The sequence below is a fragment of the Macaca mulatta genome, chromosome 7, assembly GCF_049350105.2.
Source record: "Macaca mulatta isolate MMU2019108-1 chromosome 7, T2T-MMU8v2.0, whole genome shotgun sequence".
NCBI classification, from domain to species: Eukaryota; Metazoa; Chordata; class Mammalia; order Primates; family Cercopithecidae; genus Macaca; species Macaca mulatta.
Window position 1 is genome coordinate 82,258,884 of NC_133412.1, and position 19,554 is coordinate 82,278,437.

At 44.7% G+C, this 19,554-nt stretch overlaps 1 protein-coding gene across 8 annotated transcripts in view; it reads left to right on the forward strand.

Moving 5' to 3' along the window:
• Nucleotides 1-19,554, forward strand: part of SLCO3A1 (solute carrier organic anion transporter family member 3A1) — a 319,029-nt gene that overhangs the window by 288,301 nt on the left and 11,174 nt on the right. For 4 of the 8 annotated variants that reach the window (XR_013395179.1, XM_077938333.1, XM_015143057.3 and 1 more), the window contains 2 exon segments: nt 3,814-3,989; nt 9,243-9,307. Coding sequence is in view for 5 of the 8 variants with exons in the window: in XM_077938333.1 (XP_077794459.1) it covers nt 3,814-3,989; nt 9,243-9,307 (241 nt within the window). In the remaining 3 variants the exon portion in view is untranslated. 8 annotated transcript variants of the gene reach the window in all.

The following is a 19,554-nucleotide window of genomic DNA, read 5'->3' on the forward strand; positions in this document are numbered from 1 at the left end:
TTAGCCAAACAAGACCACAGCCACCCACAAGGGGCCGATTTTTCATTTATGCCTAACTACTCTTTGAGTCCATATGGTTCTAAAAACTTCACTCCCAAATCTTTTTCCTCACAGACCACTGCAGTAACCAAAGAAGGATGGTTGCAAGTGGTTTGAACTAGGGCAGGGTTTGAGACAGATTTAGGACATGGCAAAATGAACAGAACTTAGGTATTCACTCAGTCAACATATATAAATAAATTAAATATATAAATATGTGTGTGTGTGTGTGTGTGTGTGTGTGTGTGTGTGTGTGTGTGTATAAAATCCGTGTTGTGAGCCAAGCCCTGTCCTGGATGGCTGGAGTAAATTAGGGAATACAGCCACAGTGGTCTCTGTCTTCATTAGCTTTAGTGTCAGGGGGAAGATGAATTTGATGTAGGTATGTGAATGGGGGATTCAGAATTACTTCCTGGTTTCTATTAAGTTGGTGCAAAATTGCCATTTTTGCCATTACTTTTATAGTCAATAGGGTGCTGTTACTAAGGTAAGAGGTGGAAGGAAAGCAGTTTGGAGCTCGGGCTGGGGCTGCGTAACTGTCAGGAAAACAGTGTTTTGAAGTAAGAGGAAGAAGTAAAGCAACATTTCCTCACTAGATGCCTCTGGCACAGGTGGGTGAGTCAGAGCTCAGGGGAACATCCCAGGAAGCTGTGCTGCATGGCTGCTCAGGAGATCTGATGGGCACTCTGGGATGTGGGGAGCCACATGGCCTGCTGCAGCCAGGTCACTAGAGGTGGTCGTGGCGCCGCCACTGGTCAGCAGGGTAGGCAGAAAAGAAGGCGGTGCAAAGTGGGGAGTGCTGGGACAGACTAGCACGTTCCGGGCATGTCTGTATGTCCATCCTCATGCCTGACCTTGTGGCCTTCTGGGAGCAATGGCCTCAGCTTTACTTTATAGAGGAGGAATACATAATTTTCTCTTTATCCTTCACAGTTCCCAGTTGGGACAGACCCCTGTAACCTAAAACAGATTAACAGGAGGAAAACAAAGGTTTAGAAACACGTATACATGATGTAGACACAGGAGATAGCCAGAGAAATGAGTGAATCTCAAAGAGGTGGCTTTGACTTCAGACTTGAATACCATGGTCCAGTGAAACAGAGAAAGAAGGGTGTGGGGAAGGCCAGTTATGAGGAGATGCCCAGAAACAGCACTTTAAACAAGAGTAACATTTGTTATGCAAACTTAAGTCAGTGTCTTCTAGACTGATGATAGTCTGTAGGGATTCAGTCATTCCTCTCTCTGGTACAGAGAGGAACCACCCTTACAAATGGAGATTTCCTTTGTAAATGTAAATTTAATTTTCCTTACACAACGGTAACTTCTGTTGTCAGAGGTGCTTCCTGTGTCTGTGGTTTCTCAAAATAATCAGCTCAAAATATTCTTTATGTAAAAGAGGCATATTGCAAGGTGGCATATGCTAGTCTCCTACAACTCCTGCCTTCTGAGTCCCAGGTTTCCCTCCTGTCCAGCCCCCATCCTTTCAGGAAAGGGAATTTGGGGGAGATAGTTCCCAGCCTTAGGTGGGACAGTAGTGCTACGCTGAAAGCATAGAATCCACCACAGGCACTCGTTCCTGGAGGCAGTTTTGATGCCTCACCATGCTCATGAGTCTTAGGAAGGGATATAGCAAGTCGATCTGGGAAGGATCCAGGCTAGAGATTAAATTTGGAAAGGCTATGATCCAATGCAGAGATGGTAAAATGAAGGAAGGAGAGCTGGGGAAAGAGTACAGATGAAGAAAGGAAGAGAGTCCAGACCAGGTGGGAAAGGGGAGAAGGTACCAGCAACAAAGATGGAAAGTGAGTGACCAGAGGGGTCCAGGGAAACAGGGACAGTGGAGCCTTGAAGCCAAACAAGGGAATGATGAGTAGTCAGCAAGGGACCTGTGCTCCTGAGAGCTCTGGGAAGAGAGAAATGCATGGTGGGCCTGGGATATGGAGCCCACTGAAGAACTTAGCACCACCGGATTCATGTGTGTGGCAACAGAAGCCAGTCGGAGTGAGCTGAGAGCGTGGGAGAAGAGGAATGCAGGTGGTGAGCTAAATAGCTAGAAAAGTTTGGCTGTGATGCTGGGGAGGAGTGGGCAGTTTCCTCTCCTGGGGAGAAGGAGGAGTGGCATTTTCAGTGAAAGCTGGCGAGAAGTCTTGCTTCCTAATAAAAATGAGGAAGGTTCGTGCTCATGTGCATTCTAAAGCTGTATGCTTACTTTCATCTACGTCTCAGCTCTGTGCTAGGAAAAGATGCTTGGGAAAGAATGCAGAAGACATAGGTCTTGTCCCAAAGGGTTCTTGTCTCCTCCAGGAGGCATGTAAAGGTCTCTGCAGTAGGGGTGGAGTGACCCTTGAAAAGGGTCCTGTGGGACTTGGAAGGAGGCTGGGATGTGCCCAGTGAGGTGAGGTTCTGAGAAGGGAGGCAGTATCTGAGCTGGGTTTTGAAAAGAGCTAAAAAGTCTCTAGGCAGAGGTACATGAAAAGGGACGGAGGGGCGGGGCCTCAGGATCTTCTGGGAATTACAATAAATGCGCCTAGGTACACTAATTGAACCACTTTCACAAAGGCGCCTGCTCTGGGCAGACACTGAGGGGAAGGGTGGAGCCCCGGCATACACCTGCCCCCATCATTCCTTCCCCATGGATAAAAGCCCCTGTTGGGGGGCACAGCTGTACAGACGGGCCCTGTTGGGCCACTTTCAGACACCCCTGAACACTTTCAGACACCCCTGAAATCATCCCATATAGCTTAATGGGATCAGAAAACCCATATCTCTATATTCTGTGGGCACAGGGGGAGGACCAGAGGAGGAGAACTGTAAAAGCCAGAGGGGATTTGTTTGACCCTCAGGAGGATTTACCTGGGCATGTGCTCTGAAAGCCAAGCAGTTCTGGAAGGAAAAGCAATGAATCATTTATGATTGTTTTCACTTTGTATTCATTAAAAGCCTCTACACTATTATTATGGAACCTTAATTGGCTTGGCACTGGGCACTGCCTCTCCCAGTCCCTGCTCCTCCCTTTGCCATCAGAAATTCCTGGAGCGAGCGGGAGAGAGGACCCTGCCTGGAACAGGCAGCTGGGCTAGAATCCACCCGGAAGATCAAATGAAATGCAGTCGCTTTTCTTTCTTCTCTCTGATCATATATTAATAAATGTATCTCGTTGGGTTTTAACACTGCTCCCCACGAGCTACTCCAAGCTTCTGCATCTCTTAGCCCCCTTTGCTTCCTCAGCCTCCAGAGAACCTTCCATCAGCTGTCCCTCACCCGGCCTTGCAGACGCAGTGACTTCACGCGTAACAGCGTGCAGCCTTTGTTCCAAGTGCCATGTTGGGCACTCAACCAGCAACAATATGCAGGTTACCTGATTTACTTCTTTTAATACACTTCAGTGTAATTATAACTGCATAAAAGAGAGGACAAATTGGCAAGTAATTACGATGTTAATTTGGCAATGTTTTATCATATTGTGGAAGCGCCATTTCCTCTCTAATTGTATTGGGGGGACACAGTTATCTATGGTTCAGCTTACTGAGGGATTCTTGAAAATGGAAATGAAACACACAAGAGACAGAGAAATCAGCTCTCCTCCCTGTAAATATTCCTTTATTTGCGTGTGTTTTGCAGCCTCCTTAAAAAAGCTAACTCGCTTATTCAGGCCTAATTAATGGAATGCCACAGAATGCGTAATTAGGCTGTGACAGCTTCAGCTGATGGATGGATTTGCCTTTGGAAACTGGAGATACCCCCAGATAAAAGGGCTGAACGCTTCCCTTTCAGAATCTCACGGGCTGTGCGTGCCTCACCACCGTCCCTGCTGAGAATGCGACCGTGGTTCCTGGAAAATGCCCTAGTCCTGGGTGCCAAGAGGCCTTCCTCACCTTCCTCTGTGTAATGTGTATCTGCAGCCTGATCGGTGCCATGGCACAGACACCCTCAGTCATCATCCTCATCAGGTAAGCCATCGGCACAGCCCCACCTCTCCTCCTTTCCACCTAGTGTTCATCTGCAGGCCTCCCAGGGACCGGAGCTTCAGACAACATAGGAATCTCTCGAGCCAGGTGAGCTAGGGCCACAGCAAGGAGCGCAGCTTCTCTAGGCTGCTGGGAATCAATTGTGTTTGATAGGGACCTCCCACCAAGAGAAGAAGGCAGGGCATGGGGGAGAAGACAGCACTTTCATGTTCTCCCAGAAACAGACCTGCAGGCAATTTTGAAAAGGATCCTGCATTGAGCCTTACAGGACGCAGCCTTGTTGGAGGAAAATGAAAATGGCATCAGTGCCCAGCCCCCACCACCCTGCCACTGCTTAGCCATATGAACGTGGGCACTTCCCCCTAGACTTGCTTCTGAATCTGTAGCTGGGGGTGATATGACCCATCCTGCCTGCCTCCTGCAGTGGAGCAGGACCCACTGAGACCTGAGACCATGTGTGTGCAAACTCAGTAGAGATGTGATGGGTTAGTGTGCAGCATAGCTCATGGCAGGTGAGCAGTGACCATTCTTATACAAAGAGGTTGTTGGAGAGAGCCAACCAAAATTCTATTGTTACCTGTCTCTGGGGACCTGTCCTGGGGACAGATGAGATACCTCAAAGATGAGCCATTAGTAATATTCTGAGTAACTTTTATCATTTGCAGAGTTACCTAGATTTGCGTTGGAAACCCAGAAGTGAACTAACACATAGCCTGCTGTTCATCTGAATCAGGGGAAGGCCCGCTACACAAAGACTCATCAGCTGGGCGTGGTGGCTCACGCCTATAATCCCAGCACTTTGGGAGGCTGAGGTGGGAGGATCGCTTGAGCCCAGGGGTTTGAGACCAGTCTGGCCAACAAGGAGAAACCTCGTGATGGCACACGCCTATAATCCCAGCTACTTGGGAGGCTGAGGCAGGAGAATTGCTTGAACCCAGGAGGTGGAAGTTGCAGTGAGCTGAGGTCATGCCACTGCACTCCAGCCTGGGAGACAGAGTAAGACTCTGTCTCAGGAAAAAAAAAAAAAAAAAAAAAAAAGACAGACTTGCCTTCTTGGGATGCAGTTATCTAAGACAGACTTGCCTTCTTGGGATGCAGTTATCTAAGTGAACAGATTCAATAGCAAGGGCTAGAAATAAAAGTAGGAATGAAACGCATGGAAGTACCCAGTGTCCATGCACCTCACCTCTATTTTATTTAGCTTCTCTCTTTGCCACCACATTTCCTCATCTTTGTTATGAATTCCAAGGAAGAGGATTTTTACAAGTGCTAATGTTACCTAGAACATCATTAGCAAGGCCTTTTGAATGTGCAGAGCATTAAGGGTACAATAGCAAATTGCCATTTTATACTTACTACGTTTGAAAAATAAATTTTAAAAATTGACACCCAGTGCTTACAAGGCTGTATCAAAACTGACAAAATCACAAATTGCTGGTGGCATGGGAAAAGGCTATCACTCCTTTCAAAAAAGCAATATGGCAATGTGAGTCAAGAGCCATAAAAATATTCAGGCCCTTTTATTCAGTAACCCTGCCCCTTGCCATTTATCTTTAAAAAGTACTTCTCTACAAGAAAAAAAAAAAAAAGAAAGAGCTCAATGCAGACAGATTTTTATTACAACGTTAACTATAATAGCAGAAAACCCTGAATTGGAATAGTGAGTTAAACTATGGCACTGCAGCTCCATGGAATAATGAAAATTCTTAAGAATGTGAAAGTGTTTATGAAATGAACTACTGAATTTAAAACTATTTAGAGAAGATAATTATGTATAATATGCATTTGGACAAAACCCATCAGATCTCATGTATAGGTTTTAGGTGGCTGCCTTACAAGTAGTTTATTTTTCATTATTAGACGTTCTCGTGAAGTTATATTGTGATATTCATACACTAAAGGCACCGAGAAGCATGAAAAATGACTAGTCTCTTATTTGCTTGCCCCATGACTCCTCTGCAAAAACCCAGCCTCTAGACACTCACTAGTGGTGACTACCAAACATGGAAAGTTTGTTGAAATTCTTAATCACTTCCAGATCTCAGCTTGATAAACAGCTCTTGGAGCTTTGCTGGAAATATTTGATTCCATCTAAATTAATCAGCAACAGATGGCCTAAATGACCTAGGCTTATAACTCCACGCTGTGCTGGAAGCACACGCTATGCATTGTGCATGTTGAGAGGTCCAAGACACAGCTTTATTCCATCACCTTCCTAGTCTGATTTGCCATCACAGATGTCTCAGGCTGGCACAAGAGCACAGATGTGCACCAGCCCTTGCCCCCTCCCAGAAGAATGGACCCACTGTCATGCCAAACAGGACCATCCCACCAACAACAGTGCTCAGAACATCTGGAAGCAAGGTTAAAAGCTGATGCTCAGCCCCTCTTAGGTCCCACACTGGGCTCCGAGAGTAATTAGGCGGTGTTCTCAAGGTCACCCAGCTAGTATATTTAGAGCGAAGACTCCCTCCCCAGTGTTGTCCGGAGCTTTCAATAGTGTTCGCACAGAGCCCTCCATTTCTTCATAACTCAAGCCAAGAAGGATTATTCTTCTCATAGGAACCAGTTTCCCAACAGGATATGAAGGGAGATCTTAGCACCTTGCTCACTTTGTTCCTAGTGACATGATAGCTGAAAGGAAATCAAATTTCAGGTGATAAATATTCTAACTCATTATACCAGCGTGCTTTCTTGATAAGGAGAATTTGCCTCTATTTATGTGTCTTTCAAGTCAATACTTTCAAATGAAAGTACAAAAGCCGGAGCCGTGGAACTGATAATAGCTTTGAAGAACTTGGATTTTGTAACGTGCACATTCTAAAGAGTACTGACTGTGTTTCTGTCCAGAGACACTGGACTCATCATGAACATTTTACAGGTGTCTAACTCAATCAGCCAGAGTCACGTCCCCATCACTTAATGAAAGTCGTGACCTGCTGCCCTGGGTTGACTTACCTGTACTGTATTCTTTCTAATTGAGAAGAGATGTGTTTTCCCTGAAAATCTTAGAAACGGGGGCAAAGATTGTAAAAACTCCAGTGTCTTCATCCATTCAGGCTGCTATAACAAAATACCTAGACTCAGTGGCTTGCAAACAACAGGCATTTATTTCTCTCAGTTCTGGAAACTGGGGCGTTTAAGATCAAGGTGCAAGCAGATGTGCTGTCTGGTGAGGGCTGGCTTCCTGGTTCAGAGATGTGCCTTGCTGCCATACCGTCACTTAGAAGGGGTGAGGTAATTCTCTGGGGCATCCTTTATAAGGGCACTGGTCGTATTCACAAAAGCAAGAGTCTTCATGACCTAATAATCATCTTTCAAAGGCCCCACCATTACCTTAGGGGTTAAGTTTTAATGTGTGAATTTGGGGAGGACACATCCTTTTTGGATTGTCACTGGGTTTGTCATGCCAAGAAACCAAAGACATGCCCACCTGAGGCTCAAGCCAAGTGGTAGCTCGTTGGATAGATATCATTGGATGGCTGGATGAATGACCTCTGAGATCATTTAAGAATATTATTCTAGCCAAGTGTATGGACTAGGTTAATATCCTGTGTACTGGATATCCTGTTGGTAACTTTGTTATTAACGTTTATTTCTACGGAATTGATTTCTAGGCCCTCCTTGCATCTCATGGGTCGCTCAGTCACACTGAAATGCTCCTGGGTGTTTCTAAAGGCTCAGCCATACTGGACTGGTTCTACACCTAGCCAGGTCCTTCCAGGGAGCATAGAAGTGTGATTTCTTCCCCCTCTCCCCTGGGGACTCATGATGGCAACAGATAAGAGGAAGGTTCTTTGCCACTGGTGCTCAGGATGACCTGAAGCACATATGCATGTGGTCAGTCAGCTATCTTCCCCTTCACATGCCTTCACCACCAAGCCAAGAAAGGGCTACCCACCCACCCACTTACACTGTCACTTAGCATATGCTGGGCACCACACATGGTGCTAGGGTTGAGGTCATGATGATAAACAAGACACAAATAGTCTTTGGCCTCAGGACAGAAAACAAGCATTGAAGAAATACCAGTTGCAAGAGTAAGAGGTATTACAAAGGAGACCGTGTTATCAGCTATGTGGACCCATCTATCTGAAATTGGTCAATGTTTCCAAACTTCTTTCTACTCTCCCATCCCAGAAAATGTTACACTCTGGAAATGCTCTAGAAAATATATAGAAGACCATTCTAAGGGACTGTTCTGAGGAAACCAAGGCCAGGGAGATTGGATCACTTTGAAACAACTGTAATTATATGAAGGTACCTTTCCAATTTAAAAGGTGCTTGTATTAGGGTTTTCTAGAGGGACAGAATAGGAGATATAGATATATGTGGATATATGTTTATTAAGTATTAACTCACATGATCAACAACATCCCACAATAGGTCATCGGCCAGCTGAGGAGCAAGGAAAGCCAGTCTGGGTCCCAAACTGAAGAACTAGGAGTCCAATGTTCGAGGGCAGGAACGGTCCAGCACGGGAGAAAGATGTAGGTTGGAAGGCTAGGCCCATCTGGTATTTTCATGTTTTTCTGCCTGCTTTATATTCTAGCTGTGCTGGCAGCTGATTAGACAGTGCCTTCCCAGATTGAGGCTGGGTCTACTTTTCCCAGCCCACTGACTCAAATGTTAATCTCCTGTGGCAACACCCTCACCAACACACCCAGGATCAATACTTTACATCCTTCAATCAAGTTGACACCCAATATGAACCATCACAGTGCTGAAACATGCTAAGTGGATTATTTCCCAAATGGTCCATCCAGGGTGTCCAACCATGCTAACCTGGTGGATTTCACAAAGTGACTAGAGAATGGTAAAGGTGCTCATGGTTTCAGCCTGTTTGTGAAGCATACGGGGAATTATTTTCTCAGTTGATGTTTTCCCCCCCAATACATGTACCCCACCAACTTAAGATGCTTCCTGATCTCAGCAAAACCAACATGTCTTTAAATGTAGGCTTTATGACCACATTTGCATTCTGTCCTTCAAATGACAAGGTTAGCTCCAGTTATTAAAGAACACTGTTAAATTCCTAAACTTATCTTGGCACCACAGTTGCAGTTATTTTTCAGACTTTAGGCAGGGACAAAAAAAAGGCACTATTAGTAATTTTCTAAAGAAGAGCTCTGATGGACAGCGCAAATGACTCTGGGGTCTGTTAATTACAGGAGAGTGATAAGAATCTGTTTTGTTTTGTTTTTTTTCTTTTTCTCTTCATCTCTTTGCACGTAGGACAGTCAGCCCTGAACTCAAGTCTTACGCTTTGGGAGTTCTTTTTCTCCTCCTTCGTTTGTTGGGTATGTATTATCTCTTTATTTCCTCAATAATGAATTGGATGCTTATTACTAGGTGAGTAAATATCAGTGAAATTATCCCATTTCTTAGGTCTGTCTCTTTTTTCTTTGAAGTTTAATTATTAGTAAATAAGAAATGTTAAGTCTCAAAATTTGAGTCAGAGATAAACTCAGACACTGCCTGTATATCACAAAGTTCTCATTTATACCAACTCTTATCTTCATGCCACCCTGAATTCTCATTGGCATAAGGAGGAAAAGTGATGGCACCAAAGGGGAAAAAAAATCTGGTGGTGTAATTTGGCATCTTCATTAAGCAAGCCATGAGCAGCTTGTGAAATGCTTCATTTATGGGGCCGCCAGCTGGGAGAGAGAGGCGTTCTCACAATGCCTTGAAAATGGAAACTTCGCATCCTTTAAATTTTTCCAAACTGAGTTTGTTTACCGTGAATTTCTGGGATGGGGCAAATGTGACCTTCATGCTATAGGGCCCACGTTTCAAGATTTGGTATGGGAAGAAGGAATAAAGTCTAACCCTCTAATTTTTTTTTTTTTTTTTTTTTTTTTGAGATGGAGTCTCGTTCTATTGCCCAGGCTGGAGTGCAGTGGCCGGATCTCAGCTCCCTGCAAGCTCTGCCTCCTGGGTTTACGCCATTCTCCTGCCTCAGCCTCCCGAGTAGCTGGGACTACAGGCGCCCACCACCTCGCCCAGCTAGTTTTTTGTATTTTTTTTTTTTTTTTTTTTTAGTAGAGACAGGGTTTCACCGTGTTAGCCAGGATGGTCTCGATCTCCTGACCTCGTGATCCGCCCGTCTCGGCCTCCCAAAGTGCTGGGATTACAGGCTTGAGCGTCCGCGCCCGGCCTAACCCTCTCATTTTTAAGATAGGCAAAAGGAAGATGAGATAGTCCATGGTTCACCCAAGGTCCTTCCTGTGCACTGGCTGGGCTAAAGCTGGGCCTGGTTCCCAGCTATGCCTGCCTTTCTCTTGCCATACCATACTGTTGCTTTATGAGCATTCTTTTGTTAAGGCCAAAATCAAGATAACTTTTTTCCTTGAATAATAGGACAGTCACCTTCCCCAGTGGGCTTTAAATGGCATCTGAATGTAGAAAGGAAAACAACCATGACCTGTATTTTTAGAGTAGAAATAAAATTCCTCATTGCAAGTATATAATTGTGGATAAGCACAAATACCTAGCTATAGAAATGTTTGTGAAAGTGGAAAATTGGCAGCAACCCAAAAGCCCAACAGTAGGCAATTAGTTAAATTAGTTATGGTCTATAATCGCAGTAGGATTTATGTTCCCCTTTAAAATTCTGGAAAGAAAAATATAGACTTAGAAAGGGCATGTGATATGTGGAAGGGAAAAAAAAGAGGTCTGTAATGTAATAAAATAGGAAAATATTGCAAAAGATATTAAAAAAATATCAGCTATTATCTTTGAGTAATAAGGTTATATTTTCTAAATTTGTTTTAAAGTTTTGAACAAAATGTCTGTTACTTTATAAGATTTTTATATATCGATATATGAAAGCAAAATATTAACCTTTAGATCCATTAAGGTCCTCCCTGGGGAACGGCAAATACATAGCATATGTCTCTCCTCACCTCCCTTCTCTGTCAATAGCAAAAACCTTTCCATCAATCTGTGATCATTCCCTCTGTGCCTGGTAGAAGACCTCAGAATACTCTCAACCACTAACAATCCATGTTTCTTGGTATATACATGTGAACTCAAATGGCATTGTCTTATGTCTAAGTCATGGAAAATAGAAGTGCTGTAGGTGTGAAGATGCCCCAATTAAAACAAGTTCAGCGCTAATTCAAAGTAAAGCATTTGGGCCTTCCTGGGAAGCTGTAGTAGCATGCAGAAATACCAAGGCAGAGTTATGATCGTGCTGATTTTTTCCTATCAGTGGGAGGGTGCAATCTGCATACATCATTACACCCCTACTCTCAAGGCAGTGTGGGGTGGATCGATAGGTGGATGTGTAATATAAACTGGCACATTGGGACCCTTATTTCTGCAAATGGTAAAGCCATTCCACATATGCATTTGTTCAAGAAGCTAATGTTTATTGACAACCTATTGTGAAAACCTATTGTGTTCTAAGCCATGAACCATCCCCAGGTAAGTGACCTCAGCTCTGCCCTTATGATTCCTCTGGGGCTGGCCAGGGAAGCTAAGAGCCCAGCCTTCTAATCTGTGGAGTTGCTGTGGAGATCTCTGCACCTCTAGACAGATACTAAGGACTCAACACAACTGGCAAAACATTTTTTTGATAGCACAAGATGAAAAACAATTTGCAAGCTATTTCTGAAAAGTTAATGAAAATTACAGGACAGTTGAAAGTGAAAGTGAACATTATGAGGCATATGATACTGTTAAAATCATCATACACTGCTGTAAAGCAGTTTCACTATCTGTACGTCTGCCCCAGGAATAATCAACCAGGTATTACCTAGAATACTGTTTTTCAACTTCTGCAACTGTAATCTAGAGCAAGAGATGACAAGTTTTGCATTATGGCCCAGTACACACATGCCTATGGCTAGATACAGCTGAAACCAAAAAAAATCATGAAAAAATACTCACTCTAATAGGTATGACACATTCTGACATTTTCTATTCTAGTCTATTACATGCTTTTAAAAAAGTTGGTCATGACCCACTCTATTGATTTTATTGCCCATTATGAGTCTCAAATTAAAGACTGGAAAACCCTGCTCTAGAAGACTATGACACAGCTTCATCTTTTAATTAAAAGCAGCTCATTGAAGAAGTCTTAGCATTTGGCCTAATTCCCTTTCTTGCAGGACCCAGTAAGATTAACCACCATTATTGTTAATGAAAGGCCGGCAAAGACATCAGATCCTGTGGCATTCTCAACTTTTGTGCTGGCCTAGCAAGGGTAATGAGGATACAATGGGGACATCACAGGTTAGTGTGACAAGATTCAAGTTGGCACAGGTGTAACAGGAATATGTAGAAGGGACTCCTAATCTTGCCTCGGGATGGGAGCAGTGGGTTTGGACAGGATGTGATGTCTATGCTCAGCCCTGGAGGAGTAAGAGTCATACAGATGAGCAGGGAGAAGGACTTAAGGGGTCAAAGCCTGGGAATGAACAAAGGTCCTAGCATGTTTGGGGGCTGCAGAAGGCCCAGACTGGGGGAAAAAGGGGGACAGCAGAAGATGGAGCTGGAGAGGGTAGTGGATGAGGGACTTGGTCAGGAAGGGCTTCTGCCCTGTTGCTGCATTTGACCTTTATCTCAGGAGGCTGAGGCAGAAGAATCCCTTGAACCCAGGAGGCAAATGAAAGTTGTTGATGGGCTTTAACCAGAGAGTTGCTGTATATTAAAATACACAGGATCCATTGTGTATTTTAGAAAGGGCTTGTCTGCCGTGTGGAGAATGAGAACATGGCTGAAGAAGTTGCTGTGTAATGAAGTGAATGACGGAGGCTCGTGCTGAGATGGTGCTCGCAGGATGGGGAGAGGGTAGGGTTGAGAAATGAAAGGAGGAAACTGTATTATTCTCTGAGTGGAAGCATACGGACTGGAAGGGGCACCCACAGTGCCCACTCCTAAGAAAGACTTGGGTCATGTGGTGAGCAGAGGAATTATTTATGAGACAGGAAGAAAGGATGTGGAGCAAGTTGGGAGTGGCGTAGACCAGCGCTGTCCAATGGAGCGTTCTGTGATGATGGAAATGTTCTCTGTCTGTACCACAGGTACTGTTGCACACTTGAAATGTGGCTTCTATAGCCTACTTATTTTTATTCATTGTCACATAAGTAGCCAGATGTGGCCAGTGTCTGCCATACTGGACAATGAGGGGGCCATCTTTGATGCACCACCCTCATGGATCAGAGTGAGGAAGTGGGATGGGGCACGGGAAGACCCTCTTTCCAGACACTTGGGTGTACGTGAATAGGGCAGGAGCTAGAAATGAATGTGAGATTAAAATGTGAGCTAGAAATAAACGTGAGATTGTTGCTTTACACGCCAACGGCAAGGAGTTGGTAGAAAGGGCCAGGGCAGGGCCTGCAGAGGCACTGGTCAGTGGGGCACTGGGAGTGGCCCCAGCACCCTGGAATAGAAGCAGAAGTATGGCAGGAGAGTGGAGCAAAGAAGCTGAGGATGATGATCAAAGTAGGGCTGAGATGGGAGAAAGGAGAGAGGACAAAGATACAGGAATTGTAAAAACTAGTTGTAATAAATAATGGCAAAAGAGAACTGGAGGCTGTGGCCAAAGCCTTATTGTCTGACTTCGAGATTATGGAAGTGGAGCAGTTCTGACCAATGACAAAGCCCAGGGTGTTGCTGGCCAGAGAGGAACAGGGGTCAACAGCCTGCATGTTGCGAGTGAGTTAATGAAAGGTTCACACGGACAAGTTTATGTTGAGTAGGGGAGGAAGACACTGAGCTGGAGAAGGGTCAGTGAATTCAGAGTAAACTGAACAATCTACTCATAGCAGAATTCCTGGTATAATTGAGTCCATCCTTCTTTATTCTTCTACAGTTGTCTTGGCTGCTCCTTTTCTCGCTGGGCTGTGGGCAAACTCTCTGCTCCTGAGTTGGTCTAGAATCTTGTTCCTGGGGCCTACTGCTTGCCAGCGTGTTACACCAAATTAAATTAGTGGAAACAAATATGCATGGAGACTCTTCCACATCCAAGGTGCTGTCTAGGGGCTGCTTGGGGTGTACAGATCAGTAAGTGCTAATATCCTGCCCCTGGTGGCTCCAGTAGGAGAACGAAGCAAGTGTGGGGAAGGTGTGGGGTTAGAAGAGTTATAGAGGGCCTTGATTTTCAAGGGGAGAAATTATACTTGGCTGAGTAGTTGCCAGTGTGGAGCAAATGGGGGCTTCAGATGGGAGAGTGAATATACATTCAGAATTCTGCTTTACGTAGAGCAACCGGTGAGCAGGGCATGAGGTTTAGCAGGATGCAGGATAACCCACCAAAAGCATTGAAGTGAGAAGCTGACCTCCAGCGAAGCAGTGGGGTTGAAAGGCAAAGACAGAGCCACATAGTGAGACAGCATCTATTGAGGCCCCCCAACCCAACTGACCTAAGTAAAAGTGAAAGAGAAGCAACAAAGCTCAAGATGAGGCTGAGGTTTGGAGCCCCTGGGACTGGGGCTATGGAGAAGCCTTTAATAGAATAAGAGATACAATAGATCAAGTGTCTCGGGGTATCGTTAGGAATAGGCTTAGCTTCCACAATACCACCACAAACTCTCCACACACTAACCCCACGTCTTAATTTTCCAGTGTGTCTGCCTGGCCAAAAGCAGGGGAAGGCCCTCGGGGTACTTTTCTGTAGGCAGGGGTCATTCCTGAGCAGACCGTCCTTGGTCTGGGGTGATCTGTGAATTACTCTAGAAAAGTACATCCTAGACACTCCTGATGTGGCTTGTCAGACATTTGTTGAGTTCCTGCTGTGAGCATCGTCTTGCATATGACGAAGTTTATAGGCAAGTGGAGAAATGAACGTGTTAAATGCTGCTTTGGAAGAAGTAAGCACAGCATGCCCAGGGGCCCCAGGTGAGAGATGAGAGGGAGTGAGATATGGCGGTGTGATGCGTGGAAGACCCCTTCCACTTGCCTATGCTTTTAATTGTTCATTTGGCGAACATATGTTAGGTGCCAGCCATGTGCCCTGGCTGTGTCAGCAGTGTACCTCACCTCCTAATGTACCTGCACCCCCCATGATCTGCCTCCCTTACCTGCGCTGAGGTGACCTCCAGTATTTACCATGGGCCCTCTACAGTCAGTCACACCTGCTCTTGAGCCTAGCTCTGCCTTTCCTGACCATGTGGCAGATTATTTAAGCTCTCTGGGCTTTAGCAACTTTAACAAGGGGTCCAGGAATGAAAGGAGAACGTAGTAGCTGCTCCAGACTCTCCAGTTTAAGAAAAGTAAAAGTCAGGTGTCACTGGAAAACAGCCCAGATTCTTTCTTGACATTGCTGAAGCAGAGAACTCATTAATGCTTCCAGGAGAATACACTTTTCAGCATCACCCTTTCTAGCTGGTGCTGGACATAACAGTAATTCCAGCAGGTTGAATAGAGATTCCATGGTGAATTCAAGTCTTGGCAGGTAAGCCGGAGAGAAACAGATATCTTTTTAAATGTAAATGGCCATAATTTTCAGCTTCCATTTTGTCCCATAAAAGAATTTGAACTTATTTTTCTCACAAAAGCCTTTCAGTTCACCTTTTAAGTTTAGACTAAGGAATATAAATAGGCCTAGCCTTTTCAACTAAGAGAATAAGTTAAATAGCCAAGATATAAGGCCCTGAGGTTTAATCTCTGTTAATAGATTTCAGAAAAACAGAGACTGTTCTTAAACAGTGCAGCAATTTATGCATTGAAATATATACAGCTGCAATTTAAGCCAGAGTGTAATAGATTTAGTCCTTTTAATATTCCCTGTAATAGCGGGGAACAGCATTGAGCCTGCACATACCCTCCTCAGCACACGGTGGGTTCCCTATTAACACCTGCTTCATCCACAAGTTCCTGCCTAGAGGATTTAGGGAGAAGAGAAGATATAAAAAGAGAGAGAACTGCTCTTGCAGGCTTTAGGGAAGAGAGCATTCCTTCAGAAGACACAGTTACTAAAGATACACCACCATCATCAAGCTCCCTTGTAACTAAGGAATCCACAGAGTGAAGGTGCTCAAAACCAGAGGGACGCTGACGTACACCTGGCCCCCCTTGGCCTCCCTTCTAGATGCACCTGATTATCCTCCAAAACTGACTTATGACGTGGAGATTTTTTTATTTTATTTTATTTTTTTTTTTTTTTTTTTTTTGAGATGGAGTCTCAGTCTGTCACCCAGGCTGGAGTGCAGTGGTGTGATCTTGGCTCACTGCAACCTCCGCCTCCTGGGTTCAGGCGATTCTCCTGCCTTGGCCTCCGGAGTAGATGTGGAGAATTCTTGCCAGTGGAGGTTATTCACTGAATCACAGCTTGAAAGGTTTTCTGCAACTCTTTCTCTAGAGGTGGTGAACTTAAGAGAGGACGGATTTTCATTTACCTGAAAGAGTTCAGGACAAAAGCCAAGCAGCAGCAAAGGAAGCAGATTTTTGGAGCGCCCACCCTGTGAGAGCTTTCTCAAATGGCGTCCCATTGATTCTTACAAAAGCTCTGCCTGAAGGTATGATTGTGCCCATTGTATAAACAGCGAAACTGAGATTCACTAAAGTTGTGTGAATCACACAGTTCCCAAGTGGCAGAATTAGAATTCAAAATCAGCTGTCTCTGGTTCATAAATTTGCATTTCCTCCCCGTCACCAAAACTCCAGATATGAACTCCCTGTCTGACCAAAGCCTACAACGATGACAAATTCGTGTCTCTTCCTGCTGACAAGCACAGTACCTGCCATTACTGCCTCAGGTGTCCAGCGAAATACGGAGTTTGTTTACAAAATAAGTCTCCCAGCGTTCTCTATGTATTAGCAACCCCAGAGAAGGAAGGGCTGCCTGCTTTGCAAAGATCAAACTCCCTGTGTGTTTCACCCTCTGCACACTTCAAAACCAGGCTTCTACAAGCCAGTTACTCCAGGAGCTTAGCAAAAGGGTAAATAAAATGTTCTCTGTATCCCTGGAAATCCCCAATAAGAGCTCTAAAGTCTTCTCAAATCAACAAACTCTGAATTAGAAGGAAGGAGATTACTGCGTTTGGAGTTTTGAAATATCAAACCTGGAACAAATAATCTCTCTCACTCTCAGTTTATTTGTATGTGAAATAAGGCGGGGCAGGGGGAGTGGTTATGGAGGGGATGCATAATGGATTAGAGCATTCTATACAGTCCTGGGTGGGGGGAATTAATGATACTACTTATCATGACAGTTGCCACACTCACACTGTAGCAGTCTCCCATTTGTCTACGGGGAACCAACTCCTTGCAGGGACTGCCTGAGTTTTTGTTTGGTCCAACTGAGTGGTAGACATATAAGGATGCAGGGCTGGGCATGAAAATGAGTCACCAAGGTGGGACTCCCTTCTGTGACTCATCAGGTGAGTTCCAGAATGGCAGAGGCCTCTAACAAAAAAGATGCAATCAGTTCGTCTCTGGTACTCTCCGCACACCTGCAATTTAGGACCTGATAGCTAGAGATCCCCTTTGGGAAAGAATTTTAAGTGAATATGAAGGAAAAGATGAATTTGATGGAAAAGAAAGTCAATATTTTCACTATTCAGAAGTATAAAAGGAATGTCATAAAGGTTATACTTAAGGTACTTAACCTAGAGTTTATTCTAAAATACCACCCCAAATCCCCTATCTAACATGAATAAGGTGGCAAAAGTTCTGGTTACATGGAAAGATCAGACGCTTGCAAAACACACACACACACACACACCTCATTTGTGTAGTGTTTACTTAGCCCTTACCAAGCAGGTGGTATTCGCTCCATTTTAAAGAAGAAACAGACATTGAAAGATCAAGTGACTTTCTCCAGGGCTTTTGGCACCTTGAAATTTCTTTCATCTCAGCTGAGTGCAGTGGCTCACGCCTGTAATCCCAGCACTTTGGGAGGCCAAGGTAGGCGGATCACAAGGTCAAGAGATCGAGACCATCCTGGCCAACACAGTGAAACCCCATCTCTACTAAAAATACAAAAATTAGCTGGGCGTGGTGGCATGCACCTGTAGTCCCAGCTACTCGGGAGGCTGAGGCAGGAGAATCACTTGAACCTGGGAGGCAGAGGTTGCAGTGAGCCAAGATCGTGCCACTGCACTCCAGCCTGGCCACAGAGCGAGACTCTGTCTCAAAAACAAAACAAAAAAAAGTTATATTTCATCTCTACCATGAAAGCTCTCTAAAATACTGAGCAGAGCATAGCACGAAAAACTTTGGTAGGTTTTTTTTTTTTTTTTTTTTTTTCTGGAGACAGTATCCCATTCTGTCCCCTAGGCTGGAATGCCATGGTGTGATCATGGCTCACTGCAGCCTGGAACTCCTGGGCTCAAGCGATCCTCCCATCAGCCTGCTGAGTACTTAGCTTTCACATTGCTGTTTAAAGGTTTTGTCATCTGGTAGTGGAGCTTGACAATAGACAAGATAAAATTGCCATCTTTATCACATGGAGGTATGCCCTACTTGAAAGACAACCAAATATTATAAAAATTCTCACTCAGGTACATGAATGAGTTACATAGTGGTATTTTAGAGGGATATTTTGGTTTTAACAAATGTTAACAAATGATTCCTTTATGTTGCAAATTTCCTTTGATGTGCTTAAAATATGACCTGATTTGCACCGACCTGGAATTTGTATCCAAGCATCCATGCATTATAGAGCAAGGGACACCTACCTGTACCCTCAGTTCCTTCCCACAGCAAAGCGTTTACTAAAGGTGTCCTCTCTAACCTTGGCTCACCATCGCCAGGTGATGGGTGGCTAGAACAAAGTGAAATGACCTCAAGAAAGGTCACAAGGAAGGAGGAGCATTTGGGAGCTAATCACAATATAATGATTATGCCCCATGCAGAGAGAGGAAGGTGAATGGATTTGCTTTGCCCTGCTGTGCCACAGAAACAGGCCACATTAGTTCCATTTATCTCTAGGTCTATCTGTAATACAAACTGGCTCCAGATCTTCATTTTTTACATAAATAATGTGGCATGTGGCTTAGTTTCTATTATGCGGTTGCCATGGCAGTTCCTCCAGTTGGCTCTTTTTCAGTGAAATGAAAAAAGGCACTTGTTAGGGGGCAGGGAAAATGCACAGGGTTGGTGGGGAAGGGCTCAGACACCTGGGCAGCCTTTGGGATCACAGGGAATGCTAGGAATATGAGCTTCCATTTGGCAGGACCACAGCCCGACCTAGTAGCCGGAAAGAAGGAAGCAAGTTGTGTGCGATTTTGAGCTTGGAGCTTATTTATTAAATCGAGCTGCTTGGGAAGTTTAATGAGGTTTCAACCAGAAATCTTCTCGGGGCTTCTCTTTGGGGTAACAAGCAGTGGAGGTGGAGAATTCCTAGGAGAAGTACAGAAGCACCTGGGCCGAGAGCCTGGCACTCTGCCAAGCTCGTTAGCACTGATAGGGTAACACAGCCCTTCTCTCGCCCGATTCCAGGCCTGTCATTAAAACCAGGGGAAGGGCTGCTTCCTTCATTAAACCTTCCCTCTCTCCCTGCCTGCCTTTGGAGGCCCCCACAGAACAGAGGTGCTGCTGTGCTTATCATGCACGTGCTGTTATTCTGGCGATCATGGATGGACTTCAGGGGCCT